The sequence below is a fragment of the Oncorhynchus tshawytscha genome, linkage group LG11 (assembly GCF_018296145.1).
Source record: "Oncorhynchus tshawytscha isolate Ot180627B linkage group LG11, Otsh_v2.0, whole genome shotgun sequence".
Classification (NCBI taxonomy): domain Eukaryota; kingdom Metazoa; phylum Chordata; class Actinopteri; order Salmoniformes; family Salmonidae; genus Oncorhynchus; species Oncorhynchus tshawytscha.
Window position 1 is genome coordinate 29866997 of NC_056439.1, and position 27385 is coordinate 29894381.

Genomic DNA, 27385 nt, shown 5'->3' on the forward strand with positions numbered 1-27385 from the left:
AAGACATTTTTTTCCTTATCAATCTACACATCAAACTTCATAATAACAAAGCAAAAACAGGTTTATAAGAACATTTTTACATAAGAATTCAGACACTTTGCTATGAGATTCGAAATTGAGCAAATGGGGGAGAAGGGCCTTGGTCAGGGAGGTGACCAAGAACCCGATGGTCACTCTGACAGAGCTCCCGTGTTCCTCTGTGGAGATTGGAGAACTTTCAAGAAGGGCAACCATCTCTGCAGCACTCTACCAATCAGGTCTTTATGGTAGAGTGACCAGACGGGAACCACTCCTCAGTAAAAGTCACATGACAGCATGCTTGGAGTTTGCCAAAAGGAACCTAAGGACTCTGATCATGAGAAACAAGATTCTCTGGTCTGATGAAACCAAGATTAAACTCTTTAGCCTCAATGCCAAGTGTCACGTCTGGAGGAAACCTGGCACTATCCCTAAGGTGAAGCATGGTGATGGTAGCCTCATGATGTAGGGATGTTTTCAGCAGCAGGGACTGGAAGACTAGTCAGGATCAAGCAAAAGATGAACAGAGCAAAGGACAGCGAGATTCTTGATGAAAACCTGCTCCAGAGCACTCAGGACCTGAGACTGGGGCGAAGGTTCATCTTCCAACAGGACAAAAACCCTAAGCACACAGCCAAGACAACGTAGGAGTGGCTTCGGGACAAGTCTCTGGATGTCCTTGAATTGCCCTGCCAGAGCCCGGACTTGAACCCAATCGAACATCTCTGGAGAAAGCTGAAAATAGCTGTGCAGCGACATTCCCAATCCAACCGGACAGAGCTTGAGAGGGTCTGAAGAGAAGAATGGGAGAAACTCCCCAAACACAGATGTGCCAAGCTTGTAGCGTCATACTCAAGAAGACTCAAGGCTGTAATCGCTGCCAAAGGTGCTTAAACAAATGTGAGGGATCAGCCGGATCAAGTGGTCCGACTGCACCCTCTCCTGAAATCCTGCTTAGGATTTCGTCAGTGAATAGGTACGGCCTTTCACACAACGTACTGAGTCAAAGGTGTGAATACATAATGTAATGTGATATTTCAGTTCTTAATTTTTTATACTTTTGCATTATGAGGAATTGTGTGTAGATTGATGATGAGGGAAAAAAAACAATGATTATGAGGGAAAAAAAACAATCAAATCCATTTTAGAATAAGGCTGTATAGTAAAACAAATTGGAAAAAGTCAAGGGGTCTAAATACTTTCCGAATGCACCGAATACTACAGATGAGTGTATCACTGATCAGTATGAGTGGGGAGATCTAACACCCACCGTCAGTTCTTGGAGAAGGGCAGGGATGCATTCCTCCATGGTGGCCCAGAAGAGGTCTGTCCAGCTGGGGTCCTGGGTAAGCTGGAACATTTCCTTGCCCTGGGTGTGGAGGACAGACAGGGCTGGGGCCAGGTTCCTGGTTTTATCCAGCAGGGTCCTGGCCGTCTCCACAGCCTGCCCCCGGTCTCCCAGCCCAGGCCAGGGGAAGTGACGGGGCAGCTCTGCTGTCTGGTGCTGGACCTCAGCCAGACAGGACTGGGCTTGACACTTCTGGTACTGACAGGTCACCAGGCGTTCCACCACACCTTGCAACAGTCTGACACACCAGGGAAACATCTGTTTCACATGGTCGTTTTTTTATTCATTACACACCTTTAAATGCAATAAAATGTCACTGTACCTGTGCACCACCTCAGCATTGTGTACAACTTCTCCCCACTCCTCCTCCAAGTCTCTGACTGTCTGCTGAACCTCTCGTCTCCTGCTCTCCTCCAGGTCCTGGCTTTCACACAGACTCTGACATTGTCTCCTCAAGTCCTGCAGCTTAGAGTCTCCCTCAGGTCTGGAACTCAGGACAGCCTGAAGAGGACATTTGAGTTAAAGGCCCAATGAAGCTGTTTTATATCAATGTCAAATCATTTCTGGGTAACAATTAAGTAACTTACTGTAATAGTTTTCCATTAAAACTGTCCAAAATACACAAATATTTTTCAAGCAATACATTTGATAGGACTGTCTGGGAGTCATCTGAGTAGGGAGGGAAAAACTGAAAACTAGCTGTTATTGGCAGAGAGGTTTGCAACTCTCTTTGTTATTGGTCTATTAACTAATTTACCACCTGGTGATACCAACAAGCAAGCCGAGACTCCCCCATTGAAAAACCTGCTGATTAGAAGGTCCTGTGTATATTGTATTTTCAACCAGCAAATATCAGGAAATAACACAGATCAAATGTTTTCACACTTTTACAGTGATAGTTTGATAGTTTTATCAGCTGTTGTAAATTATGCAAAACACAGGAAAAACAGAATGTTGACTGCACTGGGACTTTAATGCAACAGAATATACAAGGAATGGTCTGACTACAGTCAATAGTATAAACTGCTTGAAGATTTGGCTTTGCAATCTTAACATAACATTTTCCTATTTTTAATCAGCCAATCAATTGTGACAATACAAAGATCCTGTGGTGTAGTGTAACACGCACCGTTGCTCTCTGCAGCCTGTCCTGGATCTCTTCCTTGCTGCCCCGGGTGCCTGTTCCCAGGGAGTGTGTGTTCTGCTGCTGCAGTTGGATCCAGGCTCTGCTGTTCTCCTCCAGGGACTGGAAGGCCTCTAGCTGCCTGGAGAGAGAATACCACACCTGGGCCTGACGCAGAGCCTCCTCAGCAGTCTGCAGGACTCTCCTCCACTCCTCCTCCATGTCTCTGACTGTCTGCTGAACCTCTCGTCTCCTGCTCTCCTCCAGGCCCTGATGTTCACACAGACTTTGACCTCGTCTCCTCAAGTCCTGCAGCTTAGAGTCTCCCTCAGATCTGGAACTCAGGGCAGCCTGTGGATAGAGAGACAGAAAAAGAGTAGTGCCTTAGGGCCTCAGCTAGATCGGACCTTGTTGGAAGTGTTACTGACTTGACTATGTGTTACTGACTTGATATCTGACGTTTTTTTAGGCACAAGTAGCTATAGACTTACCTGTGCTACGTTTATTCTGTCATCAGTCTGGCTCTGGCTGCCCAGAGAGTGTAGGCGTTGTTTGTGGTCTCTGACCCAGGCCTGAATGCTTCCCTTCTGGGTAACATATTCAATCATTTCCCTCTCTATGACACTCTGAGCCTCTGCCTTATCCACCACCTCCTTTGCAGCCTTAAGAACTTCTCCCCACTCCGCCTCCATGTCTCTGACTGTCTGCTGAACCTCTCGTCTCCTGCTCTCCTCCAGGTCCTGATGTTCACACAGACTTTGACCTCGTCTCCTCAAGTCCTGCAGCTTTGAGTCTCCCTCAGGTCTGGAACTCAGGACGGCCTGGTAACAGACACAAACACTAGGTAAAGACTAAGGTAGTATAGTAAGCATTATGGACTTAGACTTAGCACAAAAAATACTCAAACAACCTCAGTCCAAAACTGAGCCTAAGCTCAAGTCCTAGGCTTTGCCCTGCTGTAGCCCAGACCCAAACACTAACCATGTCTACCATTAACTGTAGACTGACCTGTGCAGTTTGTATTCTGTTCTCTGTCTTGGCCTGGCTGCCCAAAGAAAGTAAGCGTTGATGTTGGCCTTTGATCCAGGCCCTGGAGTTCTCCTTCTGGGTTTCCAAGTCTCTCAGATGGCCTTCGATAGCACTCTGCATCTCAGCTTTGGTAAGAGTCTCCTCAGCAGTCTGCAGGACTCTCCTCCACTCCTCCTCCATGTCTCTGACTGTCTGCTGAACCTCTCGTCTCCTGCTCTCCTCCAGGTCCTGATGTTCACACAGACTTTGACCTTGTCTCCTCAAGTCCTGCAGCTTAGAGTCTCCCTCAGATCTGGAACTCAGGACAGCCTGAAGACAAAGACAAAGGTACTCAGTCAAAACTGAATCAGGCAGTTTAGAGAAAGACCAAAAGCCAAATCCATGTTTTTATGCCAAGTAAGACTCTGATAGAAGAGCCATGAATTGTAAATTCAGAACGAATGCTGACAACAACAATAAGTCCATATCTTCGGAGGATTTATAAGCACTTCTAGCTGTACACAGACCTGTGCGGTATGTAGTCTCTCCTCAGTCTTGGTCTGGCTGCTCTGAAAGTGTAGCTGTTGTTTCTGGTCTTTCACCCAGACCCAAGTGCCTTCCTTCCAGGTTTCAAAAGCTCTCAGCTCTTTTTCTAGTACCTCAGCCCGATCCAGCGCCTCTTTTGCAGCCTGTAGGACTCTCCTCCACTCCTCTTCCATGTCTCTGACTGTCTGCTGAACTTCACGTCTCCTGCTCTCCTCCAGGTCCTGATGTTCACACAGACTTTGACCTTGTCTCCTCAAGTCCTGCAGCTTAGAGTCTCCCTCAGGTCTGGAACTCAGGATGGCCTGGTAACAGACACAAACACTAGGTAAAGACTAAGGTAGTATAGTAAGCATTATGGACTTAGACTCAGCACAAAAAATACTATCCATAGGGGAAGAATTAGCACAAAAAATACTATACATAGGGGGAGACTTAGCACAAAAAAATACTATCCATAGGGGGAGCCTGGACAATTGAAATGTCTGACCTTTTTCAACAGTCTGACTGTGAACATCTGTATGAAACCCAAACTAAGGGAGACAAAGAAGATATTAAAAAACAACTTTTGATGCAATATGGAAGAAAATGTGTGTAGAAGATTAATCATGAACCCAAATTGAGAACCCTTTGTTTGATTAAGGGTGAATCTGTGTGAGAGATATATTACATATAACCTACCTAAAAGCAAAAGATTGAGATGTACACAGATCAGGGATATTGCCTCAGCTTATTGAAACAGGTAAGATCAGGGATATTGCCTCAGCGTATTGAAACAGGTAAGATCAGGGATATTGGCTCTGCGTATTGAAACAGGTAAGATCAGGGATATTGTCTCTGCGTATTGAAACATAAGATCAGGGATATTGGCTCTGCGTATTGAAACAGATAAGATCAGGGATATTGCCTCAGCTTATTGAAACAGGTAAGATCAGGGATATTGTCTCTGTGTATTGAAACAGATAAGATCAGGGATATTGTCTCTGTGTATTGAAACAGATAAGATCAGGGATATTGTCTCTGCGTATTGAAACAGGTAAGATCAGGGATATTGCCTCTGCGTATTGAAACAGGTAAGATCAGGGATATTGCCTCTGCGTATTGAAACAGGTAAGATCAGGGATATTGCCTCTGCGTATTGAAACAGGTAAGATCAGGGATATTGCCTCTGCGTATTGAAACAGGTAAGATCAGGGATATTGTCTCTGCGTATTGAAACATAAGATCAGGGATATTGGCTCTGTGTATTGAAACAGATAAGATCAGGGATATTGTCTCTGCGTATTGAAACATAAGATCAGGGATATTGGCTCTGCGTATTGAAACAGATAAGATCAGGGATATTGTCTCTGCGTATTGAAACAGGTCGGTATTGTGGTGAAATGGAAGAGGAAAGACTATTCCACTATTGTGACCTCGAAGAAATAGAGACTGAAACTCATTGTATCCTCTATTGCCCTTGCTACCAAGATATACACTTGCTTTTATTCCAGAAAGCACACCAGATACACCCTGGCATTATGTGGCTTAGCGATGAGGAGAAACTGAAATGTTTTTTTGTCCATTGTGTATTTCCATTTGCGGAATATTTAGATAAAGCCTGGAATAAAAGAAAAAGGCCTATAATTAAATTGTAAAATTATTTATTTTCTATGTGGTAAATGTTATGTGTGTATAGATTGTGTATAGGTTTGTCTCCCATATGAATCTTCTCTTTGTGCCAGACTGGGTTCAAATATCTTCTGTTTCATTTTCCTGTATTTATTTATCTGTATGTATGTATGTACAGTGTGGCAAAAAATTATTTAGTCATCCACCAATTGTGCAAGTTCTCCCACTTAAAAAGATGAGCGAGGCCTGTAATTTTCATCATAGATAGACTTCAACTATGACAGACAAAATGAGAAAAAAAAATCCAGAAAATCACATTGTAGGATTTTTTATGAATTTATTTGCAAATTATGGTGGAAAATAAGTATTTGGTCACCTACAAACAAGCAAGATTTCTGGCTCTCACAGATCTGTAACTTCTTCTTTAAGAGGCTACTCTGTCCTCCACTCGTTACCTGTATTAATGGCACCTGTTTGAACTTGTTATCAGTATAAAAGACACCTGTCCACAACCTCAAACAGTCACACTCCAAACTTCACTATGGCCAAGACCAAAGAGCTGTCAAAGGACACCAGAAACAAAATTGTAGACCTGCACCAGGCTGGGAAGACTGAATCTGCAATAGGTAAGCAGCTTGGTTTGAAGAAATTAACTGTGGGAGCAATTATTAGGAAATGGAAGACATACAAGACCACTGATAATCTCCCTCGATCTGGGGCTCCACGCAAGATCTTACCCCGTGGGGTCAAAATGATCACAAGAACGGTGAGCAAAAATCCCAGAACCACCTAGTGAATGACCTGCAGAGAGCTGGGACCAAAGTAACAAAGCCTACCATCAGTAACACACTACGCCGCCAGGGACTCAAATCCTGCAGTGCCAGACGTGTCCCCCTGCTTAAGCCAGTACATATCCAGGCCCGTCTGAAGTTTGCTAGAGAGCATTTGGATGATCCAGTAGAAGATTGGGAGAATGTCATATGGTCAGATGAAACCAAAATATAACTTTTTGGTAAAAACTCAACTCGTCGTGTTTGGAGGACAAAGAATGCTGAGTTGCATCCAAAGAACACCATACCTACTGTGAAGCATGGGGATGGAAACATCATGCTTTGGGGCTGTTTTTCTGCAAAGGGACCAGGACGACTGATCCGTGTAAAGGAAAGAATGAATGGGGCCATGTATCGTGAGATTTTGAGTGAAAACATCCTTCCATCAGTAAGGGCATTGAAGATGAAACGTGGCTGGGTCTTTCAGCATGACAATGATCCCAAATACACCGCCCGGGCAACGAAGGAGTGGCTTCGTAAGAAGCATTTCAAGGTCCTGGAGTGGCCTAGCCAGTCTCCAGATCTCAACCCCATAGAAAATCTTTGGAGGGAGTTGAAAGTCCGTGTTGCCCAGCAACAGCCCCAAAACATCACTGCTCTAGAGGAGATCTGCATGAAGGAATGGGCCAAAATACCAGCAACAGTGTGTGAAAACCTTGTGAAGACTTACAGAAAACGTTTGACCTCTGTCATTGCCAACAAAGGGTATATAACAAAGTATTGAGAAACTTTTGTTATTGACCAAATACTTATTTTCCACCATAATTTGCAAATAAATTCATAAAAAATCCTACAATGGGATTTTCTGGATTTTTTTCTCCTAATTTTGTCTGTCATAGTTGAAGTGTACCTATGATGAAAATTACAGGCCTCTCTCATCTTTTTAAGTGGGAGACTTGCACAATTGGTGGCTGACTAAATACCTTTTTGCCCCACTGTATGTATGTATGTATGTATGTTTGTATGTATGTATGTATACAGTATGTATGTATGTATATGTATGTATAATTATTGTTTGGATAACCTTATTTACTATTTTGTATTGATTTTTACTTGAACATTTTTTTCACTCTTTATTCGATGAGCATAGCAGAGAACACCGGAAGAAGAATTATCATTGAATTACCACAGTGAATTATTGTAATGCTTGTTAAAGTGTCAATTAATCCCAGAAGGGGTGGGTTGCCAATTGGCGATTTGACACGAAAGTAAAATGTCATTTATTCATAACAACCTCAGTCCAAAACTGAGCCTAAGCTCAAGTCCTAGTCTTTGCCCTGCTGTAGCCCAGACCCAAACACTAACCATGTCTACCATTAACTGTAGACTGACCTGTGCAGTTTGTATTCTGTTCTCTGTCTTGGCCTGGCTGCCCAAAGAAAGTAAGCGTTGATGTTGGCCTTTGATCCAGGCCCTGGAGTTCTCCTTCTGGGTTTCCAAGTCTCTCAGCTGGCCTTCGATAGCACTCTGCATCTCAGCTTTGGTAAGAATCTCCTCAGCAGTCTGCAGGACTCTTCTCCACTCCTCCTCCATGTCTCTGACTGTCTGCTGAACCTCTCGTCTCCTGCCCTCCTCCAGGCCCTGATGTTCACACAGACTTTGACCTCGTCTCCTCAAGTCCTGCAGCTTAGAGTCTCCCTCAGGTCTGCAGCTCAGGATGGTCTGAAAAGAAACACATATTTTTTTAATAAGTACATTAAGCATGTCTAATTGACTACTGGCCAAAGGCATATCCAAAACTGTATCCCAAACCAGGGCCCATGCCATGACTCTTACGTTAACCCTAAACTAACTGCCACTGTTTGTCACCCAGAGAGTGTTCCATACGTGTCTGTAGCAGCTGGAGACTGACCTGTGCTGTGTTTCTTTGGTCCTCAGTCTTGGCCTGGTTGCCCAGAGAGTGGAGTTGCTGCTGCTGGTCTCTGACCCAGGTCCTGGTACTTTCTGTCTGGGAGTCAAACACTCTCAGCTGGCCTTCGATAGCACTCTGCATCTCAGCTTTGGTAAGAGTCTCCTCAGCAGTCTGCAGGACTCTCTTCCACTCCTCCTCCATGTCTCTGACTGTCTGCTGAACCTCTCGTCTCCTGCTCTCCTCCAGGTCCTGATGTTCACACAGACTTTGACCTCGTCTCCTCAAGTCCTGCAGCTTAGAGTCTCCCTCAGGTCTGGAACTCAGGACGGCCTGGTAACAGACACAAACACTAGCTTAAGACTAAGGTAGTATAGTATGCATTATGGACTTAGACTTAGCACAAAAAATACTATCCATAGTGGGAGACTTAGCACAAAAAAAATACTTTCCAAAGGGGGAGCCTGGGCAATGGAAATGTCTGACCTTTTTCAACAGTCTGACTGTGAATATCTGTATGAAACCCAAATTAAGGGAGACTTAGAAATTACTAAAAAATAACTGTTGAAGCAATATGAAAAAAAATGGGTGGAGACGATTAATCATGAATCCAAAATGAGAACATTTTGTTTGATTAAGGGTGAATCTGTGTGAGAGATATATTATATATAACCTACCTAAAAGCAAGAGATCGATATGTACACAGGTAAGATCAGGGATGTTTCCTCTGTGTATTGAAACAGGTCAGATCAGGGATATTGTCTCTGTGTATTGAAACAGGTAAGATCAGGGATGTTTCCTCTGCGTATTGAAACAGGTAAGATCAGGGATATTGTCTCTGCGTATTGAAACAGGTCAGATCAGGGATATTGTCTCTGTGTATTGAAACAGGTCAGATCAGGGATATTGTCTCTGCGTATTGAAACAGGTCAGATCAGGGATATTGTCTCTGCGTATTGAAACAGGTCAGATCAGGGATATTGTCTCTGTGTATTGAAACAGGTAAGATCAGGGATATTGTCTCTGTGTATTGAAACAGATAAGATCAGGGATATTGGCTCTGCGTATTGAAACAGATAAGATCAGGGATATTGGCTCCACGTATTGAAACAGGTCGGTATTGTGGTGAAATGGAAGAGGAAAGACTATTCCACTATTGTGACCTCGAAGAAATAGAGACTGAAACTCATTGTATCCTCTATTGCCCTTGCTACCAAGATATACGCTTGCCTTTATTCCAGAAAGCACACCAGATACATCAGATATACTCTTTGTTTCTGGCTCAAAACGGCCAGAAACAAAGCCCTTTTCTTCTGAAACTCGTCAGTCTATTCTTGTTCTGAGAAATTAAGGCTATTCCATGTGAGAACTTGCCAAGAAACTGAAGATCTGGTACAATGCTGTGTACTACTTCCTTCAAAGAATAGCGCAAACTGGCCCTAACCAGAATAGAAAAAGGAGTGGGAGGCCCCGGTGCACAACTGAGCAAGAGGACAAGTACATTAGAGTGTCTAGTTTGAGAAATAGATGCTTCACGTCCTCAACTGGCAGCTTCATTAAATAGTACCCGCAAAACACCAGCCTCAACGTCAACAATGAAGAGGCTACTCTCGGATGCTGGCCTTCTAGGCAGAGTTCCAGAAAAAATCTGCCGTTTCCACCTACAATAATCATTTACAACATTAACAATGTCTACACTGTATTTCTGATCAATTGAATGTTATTTTAATAGACCAAAAAAGGTGCTTTTCTTACATAAACAAGGACATTTCTAAGTGACCCCAAACTTTTGAATGGTAGTGTGTGTATATATGAATGTGTATATGTATGTATAATTATTGTTTGGATAACCTTATTTACTATTTCGTATTGATTTTTACTTGAACATTTTTTTCACTCGTTATTCGATGAGCATAGCAGAGAACACCGGAAGAAGAATTATCATTGAATTACCACAGTGAATTATTATAATGCTTGTTAATGTGTCAATTAATCCCAGAAGGGATGGGTTGTCAATTGGCAATTTGACACGAAAATAAACATTCATAACAACCTTAGTCCAAAACTGAGCCTAAGCTCAAGTCCTAGTCTTTGCCCTGCTGTAGCTCAGACCCAAACACTAACCATGTCTACCATTAACTGTAGACTGACCTGTGCAGTTTGTATTCTGTTCTCTGTCTTGGCCTGGCTGCCCAAAGAAAGTAAGCGTTGATGTTGGCCTTTGATCCAGGCCCTGGAGTTCTCCTTCTGGGTTTCCAAGTCTCTCAGCTGGCCTTCGATAGCACTCTGCATCTCAGCTTTGGTAAGAGTCTCCTCAGCAGTCTGCAGGACTCTCCTCCACTCCTCCTCCATGTCTCTGACTGTCTGCTGAACCTCTCGTCTCCTGCTCTCCTCCAGGCCCTGATGTTCACACAGACTTTGACCTCGTCTCCTCAAGTCCTGCAGCTTAGAGTCTCCCTCAGGTCTGCAGCTCAGGATGGTCTGAAAAGAAACACATATTTTTTTAATAAGTACATTAAGCATGTCTAATTGACTACTGGCCAAAGGCATATCCAAAACTGTATCCCAAACCAGGGCCCATGCCATGACTCTTACGTTAACCCTAAACTAACTGCCACTGTTTGTCACCCAGACAGTGTACCATACGTGTCTGTAGCAGCTGGAGACTGACCTGTGCTGTGTGTCTTTGGTCCTCAGTCTTGGCCTGGTTGCCCAGAGAGTGGAGTTGCTGCTGCTGGTCTCTGACCCAGGTCCTGGTACTTTCTGTCTGGGAGTCAAAAACTCTCAGCTGGCCTTCGATAGCACTCTGCATCTCAGCTTTGGTAAGAGTCTCCTCAGCAGTCTGCAGGACTCTCCTCCACTCCTCCTCCATGTCTCTGACTGTCTGCTGAACCTCTCGTCTCCTGCTCTCCTCCAGGTCCTGATGTTCACACAGACTTTGACATTTTCTCCTCAAGTCCTGCAGCTTAGATTCTCCCTCAGGTCTCGAACTGAGAATGGCCTGGAGAGTAAAACACATGAACATCTTAAGGGAGTCCTCTTAATATTTTTTTATTAAGTTTTCCATCATCTCCTATTGACATACCTGTGCTGTGTGGATTCTCTCCTCTTTCTGGATCTGGTGATGCTGTCGTTGTTGCTGGTCTCTAACCCAGGTCCTGGTGCTGTCAGTCTGGGTATCAAACCTCCTACTGGTCTCCTCCAGGACTCTCTGGGTCTCGGCCTGCTGCTGCAGTCTGGCCTCCAGGCACCGGTAGCGCTGAAGGAGGTCGTCAGTGTCAGTCAGCAGGCTGTCCCCTCTCAGACCCTGCCTCCGCACCGATGAACACAGCTCACTGAGGGCCTCCACTCTCTCACTGGATCACAGAGAAGACAATGTATCACCACTACTCACTACATCACACCACCACACCACTAGATCACTGCTCTACATTAACCCTCGAGCAAGTCTGCAATAACTCAATTCACCTTTCTTTGTGGAGGTCTTTGAGAAAGTTGTTGACTTGTTCTCCTTCCACTGACTTGTGTTCCCAGGCCTGAAGCCAGTCATGGAAACACTCATGTTCCTGCTGTAGACTGAAGAACACAAGAAAGACACCATGTTGACTAAAATGACGCATGCGACTGATAATGACCCATCGTCAAATGACCGATTGCTTACATCCTCCCTTCAGTATCATTGTGGCGCCACCTAGTAATAACAGTGCTTACAGCAGTGTATAGTAGTAATGATGTATAGTAACACTGTTAGGAATAGGAGTGTATAGTATTTAGTGGTAATAGTGATTACCTGTTGAGGGTTCTGAGGACAGTGTCCAGCTGGCTCTGTCTGCCCTGACAGTGGGTTCTGAATGTGGCCAGCTCCTTCTCCTGCTCCCCCAGCCAGCTTTTCAGGTGGGCCAGCTGCTCTGGCGGAACCTGCTCTCTGCCTCTCTCCAGGTGCTCTCTCACCTGACCCAGACGCATCTCACCATCCTTAGACGCCAGGAAACACTGGAGGAAAAATAAAGAGACTGTAACTCAGACAGAACTGATGCTGGAGTTTCACGCAATGTATCAGTCATTTCAAGAAAGTACGGGGATATTCTAAGTGAAATAGTGGTTCAATAGAGAGAATTCAGTCAATTCCAACCAACACTGTGTTCACCCATGTGATTACAGATCAAAAGATGTGATCAAGACCAAAACTCATCCTCCCCTTATGTCCATTTACATAGTCAGATGATTGTGTAAGATGTGATATCCAGCCTGCTACTCACAGCCAGTCTTTTCATGGAGGCTTCCACGTCCTGTTTACACACTGGGTTCTCAAAGCACTCGTTCACAGACAACTGCAGGTCCTGGAACCACTCTTCAAACAAATGGCTCTCATCTGAAGAAGGGAAAATGACGAAAGAAGTATTGAAAAAATTAGGGGGAACTGATACCTGACTAAACCAAGTAACCTCTAAATGAAACTAGATTTTTTTATAAATATTACTAAAAACATATTAAAGGACTTTTGGCCAAGGGATCCATTAATGTGTAATACAATATAATATTATTAATCTACAATTGATATTCTTAACCCTGGGCAACATGGGTCTGGGAGGCTCACAGGGATATTGGTATACACAGTACTCTACCAATTATATATATTTTTTAACTCAATACTATTCCTAAATGCACTGTAATTTACGCTTGAAAACACAACATTTTGTATTTGCCTTATGGAAACATGTGTAGAATTAGAAGATATTAGCTTTAAATCTGCAACAACAACAAAGACCTCTCTGCCACATTACACAATGTGTAGAATTAGAAGATATTAGCTTTAAATCTGCAACAACAACAAAGACCTCTCTGCCCCATTACACAATGTGTAGAATTAGAAGATATTAGCTTTAAATCTGCAACAACAACAAAGACCTCTCTGCCCCATTACACAATGTGTAGAATTAGAAGATATTAGCTTTAAATCTGCAACAACAACAAAGACCTCTCTGCCCCATTACACAATGTGTAGAATTAGAAGATATTAGCTTTAAATCTGCAACAACAACAAAGACCTCTCTGCCCCATTACACAATGTGTAGAATTAGAAGATATTAGCTTTAAATCTGCAACAACAACAAAGACCTCTCTGCCACATTACACAATGTGTAGAATTAGAAGATATTAGCTTTAAATCTGCAACAACAACAAAGACCTCTCTGCCCCATTACACAATGTGTAGAATTAGAAGATATTAGCTTTAAATCTGCAACAACAACAAAGACCTCTCTGCCCCATTCTTTAAATCTGCAACAACAACAAAGACCTCTCTGCCCCATTACACAATGTGTAGAATTAGAAGATATTAGCTTTAAATCTGCAACAACAACAAAGACCTCTCTGCCCCATTACACAATGTGTAGAATTAGAAGATATTAGCTTTAAATCTGCAACAACAACAAAGACCTCTCTGCCCCATTACACAATGTAGAATTAGAAGATATTAGCTTTAAATCTGCAACAACAACAAAGACCTCTCTGCCCTATTACACAATGTGTAGAATTAGAAGATATTAGCTTTAAATCTGCAACAACAACAAAGACCTCTCTGCCACATTACACAATGTGTAGAATTAGAAGATATTAGCTTTAAATCTGCAACAACAACAAAGACCTCTCTGCCCCATTACACAATGTGTAGAATTAGAAGATATTAGCTTTAAATCTGCAACAACAACAAAGACCTCTCTGCCCCATTACACAATGTGTAGAATTAGAAGATATTAGCTTTAAATCTGCAACAACAACAAAGACCTCTCTGCCCCATTACACAATGTGTAGAATTAGAAGATATTAGCTTTAAATCTCTCTGCCCCATTACACAATGTGTAGAATTAGAAGATATTACACTTTAAATCTGCAACAACAACAAAGACCTCTCTGCCCCATTACACAATGTGTAGAATTAGAAGATATTAGCTTTAAATCTGCAACAACAACAAAGACCTCTCTGCCCCATTACACAATGTGTAGAATGGCAGGACATTTGTTTGAAAAATGCAAAACTTCTCAGATGCCAAGAGGTGGCCCTTTTTAATGTCCTTTCCCTGGGCTCGAGACTTAGTTTGTCCAGCCATGCACTGCAGAAGTCATAGTGAAACTCCCTGATGAATTTGTTATCACAAAAGGGGTCCCCGGCCCCAAAGAAGTTTGAGAACCCCGGTCTTAAACTAAGTTTAAATGAAAGCAACAACCAATTAACAATAATTCCTTACTTTTGATGACCTTGATGAGGCCCTTTTCTCCCTCCTCCCGTTTCTGGTGGATCATGTATTTGGTGTGTGAGATGTTCTCTCTGAGCCTGGTGCAGTCTATAGACAGGGTCTGTAGCACCTGGGGGCTGGCCACACTGGACATGAGAGCCACCTCCTTCAGCACTGACCCTGCCTGCTCCTCCTGGTCCTGTAGCTGCTCACACAGATCCTACACCATGACAGAAATCATGTTCAATATCAACACGGGGACCAGTGAGGTTATATTCTGGTCTATGTGGGTAGATATGTTTTGTCTGGATAGGAGTTTGTTTGTGTCATTCAAAATAGTCATCTGAACTATTCATATGAATTATACATTTCACATAGTATAAACAATGACAGGTGAGTTTTGTCATTTAGTTGTTAGAGGAGTTTAGTTTAATGAACGTTGTACAGTACGAGGAGGATGTACAGTACCTGCATCTGGGCCTGGTCTCCTGGCATACTGAGCGTGCCCAGAGAGGACTGGATGTTGTGCAGGGAAGACTGGCACTCTGTCATCTTCTCTGCCAGGTGTCTCTTTACAGCGATCAGCTCCTGGAAGACATCAGTGCTGTCGGAGAATAGCTCGTCCACCTGATCCATCTTCTTCCTCAGCTGGGTCTCCATCACCTGAGGTGAAAAGGGGGGGGGGGTCACATGACATGGGGTGTGTTGGGGAGGGTAGGTCAGTTAAGTTGAAAATTATTGCCCTTCTAGATTTCAATGCTAAATTTCACCCTTTGAAAATAACATGTCTCGTGTTTACAGTAAGTATTTAATAGAGCTACCTGTATTCTGGAAATAGTTATGCTAGTTAACTCACCTGTAGCTCCAATGGGGCCTCTTGGGTTTGAAGAAGCTCCTGGATCTCAATGGACTTCTTGTGGAAACGCTCAATGTTCTCCTCATGGGCATGGATCTCATCCTGAGGAAAACAACACAATGTCACTAAAACAGATAGACTGCTGTAGAAGACTAATGACTTCAAACAAGCATTACTGAACCAGACAAGTATTTAAGTGGTGATGATATAGGATGGTTGTTTGTGATAGGGATTGTCTTGTGTCTTACCCTTATGGTCAGGACCTCCTGTTCGTTCTGGAAGGGGTGGCTCTCTGCAAACAGGGCAAGTTTGGCCCCCGCCCAGCCGTCCACCTCTCCCCCTAACATCAGCTGCTTGTCCCACAGCTCCAGCCCCATGCGCAGGTTATCTAAGCATGAGTCTGTCTTCTCTGTCACCTGGGTCACCCAAAAACACACAGTGTCAATCTGTGAAGTGTCACTGTGACGTGTGTGTGTGTGTGTGGGCATGCGTGCAATGTTTGGTGTGGTGTAGTTCAGTGTAATATAATGTATTGTTTTTTGCTCTTACATCCAGCCACTGGTCCACCAGTCCATCAGCCTCGCCCTCAAATGGAGTCTCATTACAGTCAGGGATCTTCTTCAGATGGGACTGCAGCTGTCTGCACACCCCCCTGATATCCTCCATGCCTGTCCCCAAGCCACTCAGATCCTGCTTTATACAATGGACCTGGGGAAACACATATTATAATATAACAGACTGTTAAGGCCGAAAATGAATCTAAGGTAGTGGCTGCCATCTAGTGCTATGTACTGTATATACAGGGGCAACTTCTCTCTGACAGAGGTGTATGTACAGTAAGTAGTGTTACCTTAGCTATAAGCCTCTGCAGGTTCTCCTTGCCCATGTAGGAGGCCTGCTCACTGATGGTCTGCTCCGCCTTCTGCATGGTGGTGCTTAAGTAACTGCGACAGCTCTGGAACATCTTTAGTAGTTCCAACAGGATGTTGCACTGTTCCTGTCTGCAAAGGGAGCAAAAATTGGGATATATGTCAATATTATTGAACATGTATGATTGTCAGTTTGCTTTATTCACAGATCTGTATACTCTATCCCTCTAATAGTAGACACATATTTATCCCTCTATTCTTCCTGCCCACCTGTCAGCCACAGCTCTCTGGGTGTCCTCCCACTGGGTCTTCAGCTCCTCCAGGGGATTGCCTTCTCCCTCCTGGCCCTGAGAGTGGGCCTCCCGGAGTCTCTGGAGCTCAGAGTGCTGGGAGTTCAGTTGGCCCTCCAGGTCAGACAGGACACGCAGCCTGAAAAAATAAATAAAGAGGAAATATGGAATAAGTCTCTGACTTAAAAAAATTAATAATGACCACTCAAAGTTCCACCATCTCACAAACACAAATACAAACCTCTGCTGCACAGCAGGCATGGTTGGCTCCTTTAGTCCGTGCCTCTCTGCTGCCTCCTGCACCTTCCTCAGCTCCGCCAGCAGAGTCCTCCTCCTCAGGCCCAGGCCCTTCATCTCCTGCTCCCTCTGGACACTGTGCTGCTGGCTGACCAGACCGCAGTCAGCCTCCTCAAGACGCAGCACCAAGGCAGACACCATGTCCAGGCAGGAGGCTGGGGCACCGTCCCGAGTCACAGACAGCCTGGCCCCCTGGAGTAGCAAGTCTAGCTGGGGGGCCTTGTCCCCCAGACTGTCCACACTCTGCCTGATCAGGGCCAGCTTGGAGCGGCAGTCCTGCAATACCCACGCATCACTGCAGGGTGCACCCTGTACTCCAGAGATGTCCTGCTCTACGGTGCGCAGGGACATGAGGAAGCGGTCCAGGGCCCTGGCGGCCGCCTCGCTCTTACGGACTTGCTGTCTCAGCTTGTCTAGACTGGTTCTGTGGGTCTTGACCACACGGGTCAAAGGAGAGCGATCACTGGGATCCAGCTCAATGGAATCAGAGTCAAAACTAGACAGCTGATCCAGCTCTCTCTGAATGCTCTCATCCAGGTCCTGTTGAGAAAAGAAAGAGAGACTATAAAGATAATGTACTGAAAGTTGGAGTTTGTGATTATCATTGGGATATAGTATACATTACATTACAATTTATTTAATAAGGATCCAGTTATTATCTTTAAATTACACCAATCACTCAACTCAAATCCTAATATTAACTGGGTATTTCTTTCCTTAAAGGTAAGCCGTATTGTGTACCTTGATGTCCGTCAGGATGTTGGTGTTGGCCAGTGTAAATGCGTTGATGTCTTTGGGCTCTCTGATGAAGCAGTCGAGGCGTTCGGAGAAGTCAACAACGTGGTGCTCTGTGGAGTCTATCTGTCTCAGAGCTGCCCCCAGAGAGCTGCCTCTCCTATGCAGAGCTGACTGCTGGCCTCTCCACTGCTTCATCAGCTCAGCTTGGTCGTGCTCCACACTCACACCACCATCACCCCTCTCCCCACTGTACTGGGAGCTTTGAGAACACTGGTGGCCAAACTCAGGCCACAGAGACTCTGTGTCCTGGCACAATGTCTGGATGAAAGAAATATAATCACTCATAGAAAAAGACAAAAAACTTCAAAGTAAAAGGCCCGTGGAACTAAGAGGTCAAGTAATATGCAGTGTACCTGTATCTCCTGTAGACGTGTGTGCAGGTCTTTGAGAGAGACTGAGTCAGCGGCCAGGTCTCTCTGGGAATTCTGCTCGATCTTGGCTAGTTGAGCCTGAACAGTCTTCTTAGTAATTTCATATCTGAGGGAGAAATTAGTCAGCATGATGAAGAAACTGATCAATTGAGGTTTATTGTGATATTTCCAGTGCTGGTTAGTGCCATCAACATAGCCTAAGTTCCAGACTGTTTTGGAATTAAAAAAGAAATGATCATTGCCTTGTTTGGTAATTCAAGAACTACAGAGTTGATTAAGGCAAGAATAGACTTGCACCCAGCCTTACACTCACCAAGCCGCAAGCCTACCTTTCTAATGCCTCCTTTTTGGCAGGATCCTCGTCTCTGACTGCCTGCTTGTAAATCTCCTTCTCGTCAATCACCCTCTTCTCAACAACCACTGTCTTCACAACAACTTGTGAAACCTACAAAAGAGAAATGATCAGATACATTATTTCTTAAATCAGTGCATGTGTCTTTATCATAGGTACTATAGGTACCAGGTCCTACCTCAGTTGGGCCTGGAGGTTTGTCACTCTGCACTGTAGATTCCCTCTGTGGGGTCAGATCTTTCCCCAGGTCAAGAGGAATTCTATTGGACATTTTTTGAAAAAACAATCCAGTCATGTATTGCAATTGCAATTGTCAGTCATACATTTTGAAGCTAATGTCTTGTTCACAGACCCGGCCCTGGTCGTTCTGCCACCCTAGGCAGACAAAACAAATTGCCGCCTTCCTCCCCTGCAAAACTAGAATAGTGTAGCCTACACTGTGTGGCCCGAATGGAATTTTATGAATGTCCATCCATGTGGTAGGCCTACCGTTTGTAAAACAAGCAGATGCATTGGCTTTATTGGCCCTGATTACTGTGACTAATCATTTAGGTTATTTAAGCTCTGCATCAGCTACCCAACTCTATTTTCAAATAGAATCCATGTATTTACACAGTGGGAAATGCAAAAGTAGTTTCTTTTTAACTATGATGCATCTCGTAAAATGTACAAACTTGAAATCACTAATCATAATGACAATTTAGCCCAGGGGTGAATCTCCCAGACAGTATTTGCGAGTAGTATGATTGTCTATTCTCTATTGTCCATTTTATTTTAACCTGTCCTGTTTTAGGATATATTGTTTGTTAACATGTCATATTCAAATCGAAAAGCTTTTTTTTTGATTGGGCGCTAGGTTAGGCTATTTGATCGGAGAAATGTCCATGATGTAAAAAGTGTGACATTGTCATAAATGTGTTCTCCAGCCTGTAGGCTACAGACAACACCACAAACTCTTTCTACCATAGTCTATAAGCTAAATGTTTTATGTTTTTGACGGAACGTTGGTTGAGCGCCACAGCAGTGCGTCTCTCCAACAACACCCTGCAGAGGAGTATGGGGCTTGGACAAGCTAAATATTTTCCGCCCATCGCCTTTGACAAAGTGGGCACTGCTTATCACGGGGTAGCATCAGTGCTCAACTAAATAGCCCATATGTCACTGTGTGAGAGAAATTGTCATTGTTTTTGGGCAGGATTATGTTAGGTGTAAGGTGTTATGTGTTGTTGGAGGTGCGTCTTGGTCAATTTAGCTATGAAAATGCTGCCCTCATCAATCTGCCGCCCAGGCGGCCGCCTAATCCTGTCTAATGGGCCTAATCCTGTCTCTCTCCTCTGTGTCTCACCCAGGTGTGTCGGGGGGCGGTGTATCCCTGTCCCCACTGAACTGACGCTGGATGGCGGCCAGTCTTTTCTCACACTCCCTGAGCTGAGCCTGGGCCAGACGGTGGGCATCCTCGGGGCTCAGGGTGTCACACAGCTCCTTCAGGGCCTCCAGGTGCTGCCCAGCCTGGGCTAGGCTGCCCTCTGCAGAGAAACACGCCTGGAGAGCAAGAGAGTCATCAGTCTACAGGTGTCTGATGTACTGCCACTGTCGACCCAACAGGTGTCAACAACCCACAGGTGTTTGTAAACAACCCACAACTCCCAGCAGAGTATCATTTTGGAAGTTATTGCCTACTACATAACTGTCTCTTGCATCTCCCGAGACCAGAATCCTAACTCAACAAAGGGGAGAGGAGAGCTACTTGTGGAACCAGAAAGTTGTAATTCAGTCAAATCGGGTTAAAAGTCAGTGCCTTCAAAATGTCAAATCAACCCATTAGTTATATGAAATTCTCTGATCTAGCATCAGGAAGCAGATATTGCTTAGTTACCATTTATAGAACTTCAATAGATGAATAGAGAGCAGAAGGCCCCCCAAACATGTGCATGCAGTTTTGACACCAGTTTTTTCATGCACCTGTCCACCAGAGCATGCAATGGGGTTAGTGTTAGGTTAGAGTTATTTTACCTTTGCTTTGGATGCTAATTTTGAGTTAAAGTGCATCTCACACTGCAAGGCAGCTGTGTTAAAGTATTTTCTCCTAATTTCAAATCGTAAATGCTGCAAAAACGCCGCTGTCTCAGCTCTCACAGCCTAGATGACAAAAACCAAAAGCATACACAAACTTAATCTGATGACATACAGCAGAATGCTTGTTAGGAATTTCATTGCTCATACGAATAACAAAACAGAGTGGAGTAAATTCAAAAAGATTCAGAACAGATTTTCATCCAAGTGAATATCACACAGACATGCAGTGTAGAATGAATTCAATATAATTAGTGACAAGGTGGTCATACACACAGAATGATATGCTTTTGCTATCTGCAAAACAAATTCATACTGTCTCTACATCCTAAAATACACACACACACACAGACAGACAGACAGACAGACAGACAGACTGACACACACACACACACACACACACACACACACACACACCCTACCTCCCATTGGGTCCTGACAGACTGTGTGAAGAACTCCATATCTCTGAGCTGAGGCATGGTGCAGAAGGCCTCCATACCCTCTGCTGCCCTCAGGAACACTTTCAACAGCTCAGGGTCCAGGGTCCTCAGGGTCTCCTGGTTGAGGGAACACAAACACAATTAGACTGGGTAATAACGGAGCTTTAGAACAACTATAAACCAAAAAAGTATTCAAATTCCTTACCTCCTTAACTGAAACTTGTTCGATAGATATGTGTTTGTCTTTGAAGACATTAATGGCAGCCAGGATGTGCTCCTGCAGGCAGTGCTTGGCCTCCTCAAACTGGTTCCTGGCCAGGGCCTGAGCTTTGGCATAGGCCTCGGTGTAAGCCTGGGGTGGGGCCTGGGCCAGAGCTGGGGGTTTCATCTGGAGCTCTGGGGAATCTGGTGGTGACTGGGGAAGGAGATGAGGCTCGAAAAGGACCTGGGGCTGGGTCTTAGGCTGGAGCTGAAGCTTGACCTGGGGAAGAGGCTGGATATTGGGCTGGGGAGGTGGCTGATGTTTGGTCTGGGGCTGGATACTGGGCTGGGGTGGTGGCTCTGGTTGGGGCTGGGGCATGGGCTGGATCATGGGCTGGGGCTGAGTCTGAGGCTTGGTCTGGGGCTGTGAGTGGGGTTGAGGCTGGATATGGGTCTGGGGCTTGGGCTCCATCTGGATCTGGGGCTCAGGCTGTGGCTGAGGGGGGGGTTGAGGCTGAAGCTTGGGCTGGATCTGGGGCTGAGAATGAGGTTGAGAGTGGGGCTGAGGCTGCAAATGGGTTGCGGGTTGAATTTGGGTCTGGGGAGGTGGCTGAGGCTGGAAATATGGCTGGGGTTGAATTTGAGGCTGGGGATGGGGCTGGGCCCATAGCTGCTGTTGGAACTGGCCTTGCTGGGCCTTAACATTGGTAAGGTTGTAAGCTCTCACCTGAGGCTGCTGTTGAACATGGCTTTGGGGCTGTATTTGGGCTTGAGGTTGGCCATAAGGCTGGCCATAAAGATATGCCTGGGGGGCTTGCTCTGGCCTGATTGGGGCCCATTGCTGCGGTGGAGCTTGACTTAGTGGGCAAGCCTGAGGAAGAGGGTGACGTTGGACCATGATGGGCTGAGGATAGGCTTGTGGCCGTGGTTCAGGTCTGACTGGGGTTACCTGGGGATGACCCTTTGGCTGAGGGTAAATTGGGCTGAAGGGTCTGACTGGGGCCCATTGTTGGGGTTGAGCCTGAGCAGGGGAATAAGGATGAGGATGAAGTTGGACCTGGGGGTGAGACTGAGCTTGAGGATAAGGCTGGGCCTGGGGGTGAAGCTGGGCCTGTAGGTGAAGCTGGGCCTGAGGTTGAGGCTGGACATGAGATTGAGGCTGGATATGAGATTGAGGCTGGGCCTGGGGATGAGGATGAACTTGAAGGTGAGGCTGAGCCTGAGGATGCGACTGGACTTGAGGATGAGACTGGGCCTCGGGCTGGACTTGAGGATAAGGCTGAGCCTGGGGGTGAGGCTGGACATGAGGGTGAGGTTGTGCCTGGGGGTGAGGCTGAACATGAGGTTGAGGATGGGCCCGGGGTTGAGGCTGAACTTGATGATGAGGCTGAACTTGAGGGTGAGGCTGGGCCTGGAGTTGAGGCTGAACTTGAGGGTGAGGCTGAACTTGAGGGTGAGGCTGGGCCTGGAGTTGTGGGTGAGCCTGGGGGTGAGACTGGGCCTGTGGATGCAGGCCCAGCCGGTGCGTCTCAGTGAGTGTTTGTGGCAGCCTGACTGGGGCCCATGCTTGGGGATGTGGTTGGGCCTGAGCTTGAGACTGTGGATGCATCAGTTGATGAACCTGTGGCTGTGGTTTCTGGACCTGTGGCTGAGGTTTCTGGACCTGTGGCTGGGGTTTCTCTTGAGTCATCCGGGATTGAGACATGGCCTGCATCTGTGATTGTGAGTAGGTCACAGGTTGTGATTGTGAGTAGGTCACAGGTTGAGATTGAGTTATGGGCTGGGGTTCAGTGTGAGTCATGGTTTGGGATGGAGCATGGATAATAGTCTTGGGTTGCTGTTTGGCTTGGGCCGTTGGTTTAGGTTGAGTGTGGCTCTTGGTCTTTGCTTGGGGTTGGGTCAGAGATTGGGCAGGAGGCTGGCCATAAAGATATGCCTGGGGGACTTGCTGTGGCCCTACTTGGGGTAGAGCCTGAGCACTAGACATGGCCTGTGATTGAGAAGGAAACATAGTCCTGGCTTGTGCCTGAGGCTGGGGCCTGGGTGTTCCTGCAGGCTGTGGAACTACCTGGACAGGGACTTGAGACATGATTGGTTTCTCTGGCTGTTGTTGAGCCTGTGTTTGATTAGAAGCCTGGGCAGGAGCTTGGGATGGAGCCTGGGCTGGAGCTTGGGATGGAGCCTGGGCTGGAGCTTGGGATGGAGCCTGGGCTGAAGCCTGATCCTGATCCTTGACCTTCTTCTGGAGCCAGGGTCGGTTCTTCATGGCCTGAGGTTGCTTCTTCCAGCTCAGCATCTCTTCCTTGGTTAGAGGCTGTTTCTGTGTCTTTTCCGGTTGCTGAGATGGAGTCTGTTTCTGGGCTTGTGCTGATTGTTGGGCCTGTTTCTGGCTTTGAACCTGCTGCTGAGCAGATATTTGTTGTTGAGATAGAACCTGTTGTTGAAATAGTACTTGCTGAGAGAGTACTTGTTGTTGAGAGAGTACTTGTTGCTGAGAGAGTACTTGTTGCTGAGAGAGTACTTGTTGCTGAGAGAGTACTTGTTGCTGAGAGAGTACTTGTTGCTGAGTTGGATGCTGTTGTTGAGATGGTGGCTGTTGCTGCACTAGTGGTTGTTTCTGGGTTAGGGGTGGAGAGTGTTTTTTGCTCTGGGCAGCAACCTGTGGCTCTGGAGGTGACTGTGCTCGGCCCTTTGACTGAGTCACAGCTTGTGCATAGGAATACAGGAGTGGAGGACTGGGACTTGCCTTCTTCTCTCTGTATTCCTGGACTATAATCTGTGGTATTGGTGGGTGTTGGACCTGAGCTTGTGGTTTAGTAGGGGAAGGCTGGGACTGGGGCTGTGGTTTCATATCAGGCTGAGATGCTAATTGAGCAAAGGCCTGAGTTGCATGCCTGGCGAGAGAGAGTGATTGAGGCTGTTTGGGTTGAGTCCCCTCTTCAGGCTGGATGAAGATCTTGGGTGGGGGCTGGTCTTCTGTGGGGCTTTGGCTTCTGTCTCTTCTGGCTCCCAGAGAGCTCAGCATCCCAACCGCCTCCTGTAATTAAATGAAAGATAGCTTTGTCAATCACAATTTCTCTCAAGGTCAATAAAGGAAAAGGAAAGTGATAAGAGATGAGAGAGAGGGAATACTCGCCTGTGACTGAGCCACGGCAGCTCTGACTCTGTCCTGCATGGCGGAGACAAGGAGGTACTGGAGGGGAGAGTTCTTCTGTCCTGTCATCACCATCACCTGCAGATCCTGCTCCTCAGTCACCACCTGACCCTCCAGCTGCAGCCCACGAGAGATCAGCACCTGGAGAGAACAGCAAACACTATGAGCACTTGTAAATTACAAAAGTAAATGACAATATTCATAAACAAGGTAATACTCTGATCTTCACCCAGCACATAACTATCAATGCTTGTCTAGCCCCTGTGTTGAACATGCTTACTTATCTTGCTTCTACATTCCTAACCAGGCTAGCTAACTATTCGAGTAAAGCTACTGCTGTTTACCTTATTCCTTTGGCATTTATATGATGTTTTCCTTAGTCTAGTATGTTACTATTGGCCCCTGTCTAAGTCTTACCCTGGCGCGGGGGTCCTGGCACCGTGAAGCCCTGCGTTCTCCTGCCTTCAGGATCTGGTAGAGGTCCCGGGCCTCTGTCTCCCAGTGCAGGAGCTCTGCCAGGCGGCAGTCCAGACCAGACACACTGTGCTGCAGCTCCACACACACCTGCTCAGCCTCAACCAGCGTCTGCATCACCTACAGACACACACACACACACACACACACAAACACACACACACACACATATAGAAACAAACAGCGTACACATTCATTACCGCAAACAAAAATCTCACGTAATTTGGTCAGATGCTCGATTGTGTTTATGTAGTCTGTCCACGCGATATTAAGAATCCACAGACCAGAAACAGGACCGTAGGCATAAAAAATTGTTATTTTCATATTTAAAGTAAATTATACGAAGGAAGTCATCATCCTCACCTCAGGTAAAGCCAGCTTCAGTTTCTGTAGAGTCTCAGCTGAGCATTCTGTGGAGGGGGAGAGGGCATCCATATCCACTTCCTTTATCTTCCTCATCATGAACTGAACAAAGTAAAAATAGACAGCACCATTAAAATGCATTGTGTTGTGGAAGAAAATGTATACCAAAGGATCAATTATAGTTAGAAAATGCTGAGACCATTGTAATAATGTTGTAATAACAGTGTACCTGTAGTTTCTTCGTGTAGGTCCTCAGGGGCCCAGACATGGCCTCTACAGGTTCCTTCAGGATCTGGGTGGCCTCTCTGAAGAGGGCCTGGAGGTCTTGGGGTCTGGCTGCAGCTCCGCTGGGCACAGCTACAACAGCCTTGGGGCAAAATAACAGCTTTTTTTGAACTGAACATAATTTTCACCGAAATTGAACAAGAGAGCATAACAACATTGCATTCTCACTTTGTAATGGAAGTGTTATCTCTGACTTACAAATTGTGTTATCTTGATAAAGTCCGCCCAATGCAGGTTGAGCTTGCAGAGGTCATCTGCCAGAGCTCGGCTGGTCATGGGGTCAGTCAGATGGACCAGGAAGTTCCCTACCTCATTCAGATGGGCCTGGCGGGAACTCCACTCTGACATACTCTCAGATGTTACCTAAGCAACATACAAACACCTCATCATCATTATTGCAAAATAATAATTTTGAACACTTTGTTCTTTAGGAACACATGTGGGGAAGTAATGGCAATAGGTTTGTTAAGAGCAGGCATGGTATACCCCTGCATTGTGGACAAGGTTGCAGATTAATGGAGGGTTTCTGTCTGTACCTCTGGCCTCTGTGCGAGCGTGTGGGAGGCTGAGGCCTGCTCCAGCCAAGCCTGCAGGGAGCTGTAACAGTCACAGTAGGAGTCCCAGGCAGACAGCACACGGCCCATAGTGCTCTTCACCGTAGACACTCCCTCCAGAGCCACAGCACCCTCCTCCTCCAACTCCTTCACTTGGCACATTATGTATTTGGAGTCTGCAGCTGGGGGAACAGCCAGGAAAACCTCTCTTAGATCAACCAATCAATTAACCATCAATAAATCAATTTGCGAAGAACATTAGAAAGACTGGTACACACAGTTCTTTCTTTGGCGATGTATTTTGGACCAGAACGTATTGAATCAGAACACATTACCACACACACACGCAGTCTTCTTACCTAGGGCAGATTTGCTAGTATATTTGCTTGCAACAAGCTTCAATTTAAGGAGAGCCCCCTCCAGCAAGGATGGTAGGTCCTGTTTAACCACTAACTCCTGTGAGAAAACAAATGTAGAGATTAGTCAATGGCTTCATATAGGCCGGCTATACTATTGTGAATCCAGTTTGCCTCTTGTCTACAGAAAGTCGTCAAACTCTGTCATTAAATTGGATTACTCACATGCCAGTCCTGCAGCAGCACACGCACAGCCTCCTGGGATATGTAGGGTCTCTTCCAGACACGGAGCTTGCTGCTGATCTGGCCCAGCAGGTCCAGCACTGTGTGCCGATGCTCCTGGTACTCCAGTTTGATCCCATGGTACTTGGCAGTGACTCTTACACTGGTGAACCTGAGGAGGAGGTAGAGAGAGGTGGGTTGTTGGAGGCTCTCTCGGACATTCACGCTACAGTTATGGGAAAAACAGGTAGACAAGTGCACACCTTCTCTTCATCTCTTCCAGTTTGTCAGTAGGCACCAGGATGGCTCCATATTCATCCATATTCTGGAACTTCTGAAAGTTCTTAAGTTGTTGGGGCATCTCGTCCAGGGATATCTATAAAAAATATACATTTTGATTGAAAGGACTAATGTTACAGGTTGGTTAAGAGGCAATTAACTTTTTTTAGTGATGCATGTTGATTGACAGATTGTGAGATATTACCTTGAGCAGATCCAGTTTCTCCCTGGCCTCCTCGGCGGCGCGGGCGTGGTCCTGAGGGTCCCCCTCCTCCTCAGCCAGCGCCCCCTCAGCCCTAAGCAGCCAGCGGCCCACCATGTCCAGGGAAGCAGGCAGACTAAGGTCCAGCTCTGTCTTATACTCACGCAGCTGGACGGGAACAATCACATAGAAATGTAACCAAGCAAACAGATGAAAAAAACATACTCAGACACACACACAAAACAATATATTTGTGTACACTGTAAAAGCATAAATAGATGATTACTGCGAAACCACATCAACACGGAATATCATGCTTTATCAGTACACCAAGATAATTATAGTTTACATAGTATATTGCAGGACATCATGTGATTTGACTT

General features: G+C 45.6%; 1 protein-coding gene across 1 annotated transcript in view; it reads right to left on the reverse strand.

Moving 5' to 3' along the window:
* Positions 1-27385, reverse strand: part of syne2b (spectrin repeat containing, nuclear envelope 2b) — a 144586-nt gene that overhangs the window by 95179 nt on the left and 22022 nt on the right. Inside the window, 40 exon segments of the mRNA XM_042330006.1 lie at positions 1289-1604; positions 1689-1867; positions 2496-2840; positions 2981-3310; positions 3498-3827; positions 4025-4345; positions 7814-8143; positions 8334-8663; positions 10482-10811; positions 11002-11331; positions 11416-11686; positions 11799-11906; positions 12121-12323; positions 12590-12702; positions 14579-14786; positions 15035-15229; positions 15423-15524; positions 15671-15838; positions 15972-16130; positions 16273-16423; positions 16562-16720; positions 16823-17418; positions 17620-17934; positions 18030-18153; positions 18377-18492; positions 18578-18659; positions 19745-19941; positions 20413-20538; positions 20895-21029; positions 21118-24150; positions 24250-24408; positions 24685-24861; positions 25105-25206; positions 25334-25471; positions 25588-25752; positions 25926-26125; positions 26303-26399; positions 26525-26693; positions 26785-26897; positions 27006-27170. Of these exon segments, the coding sequence (XP_042185940.1) occupies positions 1289-1604; positions 1689-1867; positions 2496-2840; positions 2981-3310; positions 3498-3827; positions 4025-4345; positions 7814-8143; positions 8334-8663; positions 10482-10811; positions 11002-11331; positions 11416-11686; positions 11799-11906; positions 12121-12323; positions 12590-12702; positions 14579-14786; positions 15035-15229; positions 15423-15524; positions 15671-15838; positions 15972-16130; positions 16273-16423; positions 16562-16720; positions 16823-17418; positions 17620-17934; positions 18030-18153; positions 18377-18492; positions 18578-18659; positions 19745-19941; positions 20413-20538; positions 20895-21029; positions 21118-24150; positions 24250-24408; positions 24685-24861; positions 25105-25206; positions 25334-25471; positions 25588-25752; positions 25926-26125; positions 26303-26399; positions 26525-26693; positions 26785-26897; positions 27006-27170 (11187 nt within the window).